Below are 6627 nucleotides of genomic sequence, written 5' to 3' on the forward strand. Positions count from 1 at the left end.
TTTCTTTTAAAATCGGTTCATCGAAAAATTTCACGTTTTACGGTTGGTTGCCATTTTTTTTTTCTTTTGGTTTTCTCTTTTGTAACTTTATCTCAAAAATATGAATCCACACTTGACATTCACATATAGTAGTACTATATGTATGCGTATGTACATATGTATGTATATATAAAATTACAAAAAAAACAACGAACCCAAAAAATATGTATTTGTATGTTCCGGTTATGGCTATATAGTATGTATATATGTCGCATTTGCGCCAGAAGTAACTGGTAAAAGTTGTTGTTTTTTCTTTCTATTCAAAATATATGTATCTGTATATAGTATATAGTATGTATGAAGGTTTCATGTATTGTATGTTTTGTGTAGGTACAAAGTAGGTTCCTTATGACTATTATATATCATATATATGTTATTATATGTAAGTGTGTCTGTGGTGCATGATTGATATACATTGTTGTAACGGCTATAAAATGGCATCGTTTTGAGGGTTTCGAACCCGAACCTAACTTACATCGCTTTCAAACTGTATTGGTCACCTGTCAACTTGTTCCTGTGTTTTTGTCCTGTTTTATTCCCGTTCCTAACCGTTACAAGTTCAGTTTGTAGTTTTAGCTTTAGTTATAGTTTATTCAAAGTGCCGTCTGCTTATGAATTATTGCTCTAAATTTCTAAATTTGTCAACTTGATCAGTGATGTAAATGTATATAATATATATATGTATATGTAAGTTTATAGCTTCAGCTTAGCCGCATACAGATCATTGTTTTTATTCTTAGTTTATCTTGGCCTAAGTTCTTCTTAAAGATGGTACAAAAACTACTTGTCTGAACATCATCGAACATCTGTCTCTTGTGCTACATGTACTGTAATAATTTATTAATGATCTATCTAAAATGTATATTTTATATAGGCATGCCAATCGGTTTCGTTTCGTATAAATTATATAGATAATAATAACACTTAACGGTTCTGTTCTGTGCAGTCGAAAGCTTGAAGAGATATGTATGTTGCTCATATTCAAACAATTTCTTTTTTCCTTTTTTCAGTTAACATTTTAGTTCTATAAAAGTCTTGAATTTTACACATAGAAAATGTTTTTCTTTAATACAAACATTAATTGGAAAGTTGCTAAAGGCTGTACTTTGAAATTTCCTCGAAATATACTATTAAATATTTTTTGCTAGCTAACGATCTTAATTTTTTGTTTTGTTTTTGTTTTTATCAAAGAAAAGTTGTACGTATAAAATAAACCATACAAAAGTTAGACATAAAAAATATATAAATTTATGCATGTATTGTATATGTATTATAGACATAGACATACTATATATTCAGAGTTGAGTTCAATGCCAATCTATCACAAAATCACATAGAGGGGGTTTCCTATCGAAATAACACACATATAGAGAGAGTGGCAAACGGATCGATCGATCCATTTGCCTTTTCTTTGAGAACTCAGTTGGAGTGGCTAAGATTAAATAAGGTTTTTTTATGTTTTTTTTTATCGTTTCTCGTTTGGAACGTACACACTATACACATATGGGTTTTGGGCTACGCTACGGAAATACTTAGGTTATGTTATATTCTAGAGATTAACAGATATATCCATTCTTATCGGCTAGATTTGTGTGTGTTTGTGTGCAACAACTCTCTGTGTCAGACACAATCATCACAAAAAGGTACTTAAACTCTCAATGTGCACTGGTTGAGTGCATTGTTGATACATAACTTGAACCAAAGTATACCTAGTGCTAATATATCTAAACCGCAAGCCTAAATTTGGGTTATACTTATTATAGATTTTACAGAAATACTTGGTTGGGGTAATGGTTGGGAATTATCTTAGCTAGAGGGCAAGCATGGCATTTCTATGATATGATCTGATAGTTGATTTTCACAAACTGGATGTTCTATCCTAAAAGAGGAAAACATTAAGAAAGCAAAACATGGTTATTGGTTATTGAATGTCTCCAATTTGTGGCCATTCAACTATTATTTAGTATTATTTTCACTTATTCTGGAGGGACCTTTCTAGGGGCTCATCTATATATCCTACAAATAATAATCGCATAGCTCTAATTGTGGTTTTGTAACGCTTAAAACAATTGACTAGAAGGTAGCAAAAACAAAGGCAAAAGAGCGTACGCTGCAGTCCGTGTGTCCGTGTGTCTGTTTGTCGATTTGTCGGTCGGTTAACAATGAATGTTGAGCAAGCTCAGAGCTGAGTCGGAAGGGTTGTGCTGTGAAAGTGTTTGCCATTGAAGCCATTGAAGTCCGTGGGTCTTGTGCGTGCACGCCTATTGATTTTGACAGTTGAAATTAAACAATTTGAACAATTAACGTCAACAAGTTGTAATTTCCTATGGGCGCTGACAAGTCACGAAGGAGCCAGCAATGCACTCCGCTCCGTACGAAACTCTTTCAAATATTCATGTCCGTAATTATCCGAAGGGGATGATGGTTGTCTAACCATCTATCCTCGAACTATAGATATGGCCTGGGTCTGCTGCATACTTGCACTCACTGGGTTTTTTGTTTTCTTTTTTTTTTTTCTTTTCTTTTCTTTTCTTAGATTTTTTTATTGGGGTTTCTACGAAAGCTAGTTATGGATTACCTAGTTCTTAGTGGGTCTAACTTAGGTCTAGGTTGAAGGAAGCAATGTTGTGATGTGGATTTGGACTGCCTAGAAGGGCAATGTGGTGACGAACATGTTCTCGATGAGGGCTGGCGCTGGCACCAGATCCTCCAGCTTCAGATAGAAGATGCGCTGCAATCCCTGAACGCTGAGGGATCGCAGCTCCGGAAGTTTCCCCAGAAGCCGGCTGAAGTAGTGCTGCTTCTTCTGGGCCTCGGCATTGTAGGTGACATGATCGCGCAGACTACCAATGATCTTCATCTGCAGCTGCTCCACCTTCTTCGGCTCACGCAGGCCATGCCGCTCTAAAGGGGTATCAAGGAAGATATATTTCAGTAAAGGACGATTCTCTTTGGGATTGAGAGGATGAGTGGATGCCTACCTGTGATCAGCGTGAGGGCACAGAGACAGGCAAAAGCTGATATGTCAATCTCCAGGCTGTGAAGACTCCGACTAAAGTCCATGATGTCGTTCAGCCACTCGCCGAAAGATCGCTGGCACTGACTGCGGTGGAGCACGGTGCCGTTGCAGAAGATCATCTTGGTGTCGTCGCTGCGGGCGCGATAGGACAGACGCAGGACGAACAGCTCCAGGGAGGCCGACTGGAAGAGCAGCTCCTGATCCTCCGGCGTGAGATCCAAGTAGCCGGGTATCTTCTCCGCAAACTGTTTGATCACATCCACCGAACTGGTCAGCAGATGATAGAACTGCTGCACCTTGTCCGCCTCGCTCATCGACGGCTCCTCGTAGTGGGTGTAGTCCAGGCACGAGGGATCGGGCGTGGTGTCCACATGGCTCCTCACCAGAGCCGTTATCAGGGAAATGGGTGGGGATGGCGGCGACTCCTGTGGCGATTTCGGCTTTGAGGGCAGACGACCCCGACGTCCTTTGAGGGAGTCCGTGCGAACCACTTCCTTGACCATGCCAACGACCAGACACTTCTGGAAGCGACAGAACTGACATCGATTGCGTCTCCGCTTGTCCACCGGGCACATCTTGTCCGCCAAGCAGACGTACTTGGAGCCCTTCTGCACCGTCCGCTTGAAGAATCCCTTGCAGCCCTCGCAGGTCCGCACGCCATAGTGCTGACAGGCGGCAGTGTCCCCGCAGACGGCGCACAGCTGGGAGGCCGCTTGCAGCAGTCGTCCCGCCTGGAGATCTGCCCCTGCGGCACTTGCCGGAGAACTGGCCGACGAATTGGGCGCCGAACTCAACTGCAGAGGATGGGCGTGGGCATGGGCATGGGCGTGATGCCGCTGACCCAGCGTGATCTTGGCCAGCTTGGGGCTCTGGGCGGAGGTACCGGCGGGTGAGACTGTCCGCTGCACAGGCAACGAGGATCGACGCACCGGCGTCGGCCCCACTGAAGCAGAAATGGAGGCTGCTGCCGCCGCCTCCACAGCAGCTGTGGCCGCCGCCAGCTCCGAGATGGTGGGAAAGGTGGGCAACGAGTAGCGTTCTCCATTATGGGAATTGTAGTTCTGAGGGTTAAAGATTAAAGATAAAAGATATGATATGAGCCATAAATGCTTAGAAATTGTATTGAAGATCCATAGATTTTGGGGGAATACGAAAATAAAATGTGGCCTTTGTTCACTTTGGACTTAATCTCGAAGAAAATTGAGTTCTACTTGTCTTATGGGATCGAATTGGTTCGTTTTCATTACTATACTTTTTATACTATAGGTATTAATATGCATCTATCTCGAAAGATTGTCATAGAACCCTAATAATCTTTCTTTCTGATGAGTTTAGGTACATTTAGGACCGAACATATCATGGACTTGAGGGCTTACTTTCTGTCTAGTTATATGGTTTACTTACATGATAGTTTGGCTGCTGTTGCTGCTGTCCGTAGAAATTATCGGAAGCGGAGACACCATTGTACTCGTACAGGGAGCTGGCCGAGGAGCTGGGCGAGAGATTGGCGCTGGCATTGACGGCATTGAAGTGTCCGTGGTAGTTGTAGCCACTGCTGCCGCCGTTGTTGTTGTTGTTGCTGCCACTGCTGCTGCTGTTGGGATGCGGATGTGAGTGCGACATCTGGGACTGGGACTGGGACTGTGTCTGGAGCGTGTGGAGCTGCTGGAGCTGGGCGGGAGCTGGAGCCGGGCTGGCATTCCACCCGGACATAACCTCGGCGGCACTGGTCAGGGGGAAGCAGTCCTCGTCCATTTTGAGGGTCAGGACCTGATCGGTTGGCGTGGCAGCCGCCGTCGAAGAGGAGGAGGCCTGCTGGGGACTACTGCCGCTGCTACTGGTGTACTTTAGGGAGTAGGTCTCCTGGAAGCTGGGCAGGCTGCTGCCGCAGGACAGAGGGCCACCGATGGGCGAGATCAGCTGGATTTGGCCGGAACCGGGTTGCCGCTGTTGCTCCTGTTGCTGCTGCTGCTGCTGGGGCTGTTGCTGCTGCTGCTGCTGTTGGGCGTGGAGGGCTATGGCTGGATCACTGCTGGAGCGAAGGCTGAGCAGGCAGAGCTGCTGCTCCTGCTCGGAGCTGAGCTGCTGCTCGGGAATGGAGGAGAGCCGCTTGTCCCGAAGACACGTGAGCTTGGTGAGGTTCTCGATGGAGCTGGTGAGATCCTCGCCAGATGGATTATCCGGATAGCCGCTGGTCGTCGGCGAGAGCAGCGAGTTGTTTGAGTCCGAGGGGAAGAAGAGATCCGAGAAGAGCTCACTGTGCGATCCGGCCACGTCGTTCAGGTTGCTGATCAACTGATCCTCCTCATGGGAGAGCAGTGACTCGGTCTTTAGCAGGTGTTGTTGGGAGTTTAGGATCTGCTGATGATGATGCTGTTGCTGCTGCTGCTGATGTTGCAGATGTTGCTGTTGGAGATGATGATGTTGCTGCTGCTGCTGCTGCTGCTGAAGATGATGGTGTCCAGCTGCTGCTGCGGTTACCGACGACGTTGTGGTCGTCGTCGCGGATTGCGAGGAGAAATTATCAAAGGGCGACAATGAACTAAAGGAGCTCTGCAACGAAAGACAGTCCACAGCCGACTAAATTAGTAACTGAATGAATCGCAGCCAGATAGCTAACAGAATAGGCCATGGATATGGGTATGCTCGTATGGATTGGTGGAGTCTAACTTTCCCTCAGGACATGCGCAATTCCTTGAGCCACTGCCATTGGTTCTATGCCCTGAGCCACCCTTAGGATAGCACTGAACAACTCTTTAGAATGTTTTCCCAATTGGTTATGGTCTGGCCAAAATGTTTTCCAAACACATATTTCTCCTAACAATAGACATCTAATTGTTCGCTTGGTGTTGTGGCTGCCTTTGGGCTGCCTTTGGGGTGTGTTATGAGTAAAGACAACTTGACTCCACTTAACTCTTCGCAGCTGGCAATTAGCGTTTCCATTCATCTTTGGATTTGGTTTTGGTTATGCATATGGACATGGGCAATTTGCATACCATTTTTGCACACTTTACGCTTAGGATGTTTTCTTTTCTTTCAAATAGATACCACAGCGGGATATGGGGATTGGAAATTGGCAATATTTATGGAGTTTCTGGGAGTGTAAATAAATTTAAATATTAAAAGAGGGGCTTCCCCTTAAGTTTAGTTTTCTCTTACAGATGATCCTACCATTAATGAATAGTTATGACTCTTTCCCATGATATCCCTGGAGTATATTTATACTTATATTTTATATATGACGATCTTACATTGGGTTGCAAAAGTAACATGCTTGTTGTCGCTGGGTTATTAAGCCTCACTTGGCTGATTTTTGTTGTATGGATTGCTGCTGCTGTTGTTGCAGTTGCACTCGCTGTTGTTCCCCCTGTTGTTGTTGTTGTTGCTGTTGTTGTTGTTGCTGCGCCTGCTGTTGATGTTGCAGATGTTGCTGTCGTAGCCGGAGCTTCTGTAGTTTCTGTTGCGCTGTCAGTGTTGCTGTCAGTTTTCCCGACTTTCCGCTCGACGAGGAGTTTCGACTTGCGGGGCTGACTGGCTGCTGATGTGGCTCCTCCTGCGGTTACTGCTGC

At 44.8% G+C, this 6627-nt stretch overlaps 1 protein-coding gene across 1 annotated transcript; it reads right to left on the reverse strand.

Annotated features, from left to right (window-relative positions):
• Positions 1 to 201: 201 nt before the first annotated feature.
• Positions 202 to 6415, reverse strand: LOC6589497 (probable nuclear hormone receptor HR38). The gene is made up of 4 exons (XM_026988848.1): positions 6310 to 6415; positions 4463 to 5611; positions 3021 to 4119; positions 202 to 2943 (listed from the first exon to the last, which is right to left on the reverse strand). The coding sequence occupies exons 1-4, from the start codon at positions 6328 to 6330 to the stop codon at positions 2687 to 2689; spliced, it is 2526 nt and encodes an 841-aa protein (XP_026844649.1). The 5' UTR covers positions 6331 to 6415; the 3' UTR covers positions 202 to 2686.
• Positions 6416 to 6627: the final 212 nt, after the last annotated feature.

This window comes from Drosophila persimilis, unplaced genomic scaffold (genome assembly GCF_003286085.1).
Source record: "Drosophila persimilis strain 14011-0111.01,24,50 unplaced genomic scaffold, DperRS2 tig00000191-arrow-pilon, whole genome shotgun sequence".
Classification (NCBI taxonomy): Eukaryota; Metazoa; Arthropoda; class Insecta; order Diptera; family Drosophilidae; genus Drosophila; species Drosophila persimilis.

Excerpts from the sequence above, each read along its gene's own strand:
- LOC6589497 (XM_026988848.1), bottom strand. The coding sequence starts at position 6,330 with ATGTTACTTTTGCAACCCAAT. Across the intron at positions 4,120-4,462 it reads AACAGCAGCCAAACTATCAT|AACTACAATTCCCATAATGG; the intron begins GTAAGTAAACCA and ends TTTAACCCTCAG. Across the intron at positions 2,944-3,020 it reads TGCCCTCACGCTGATCACAG|AGCGGCATGGCCTGCGTGAG; the intron begins GTAGGCATCCAC and ends ATACCCCTTTAG.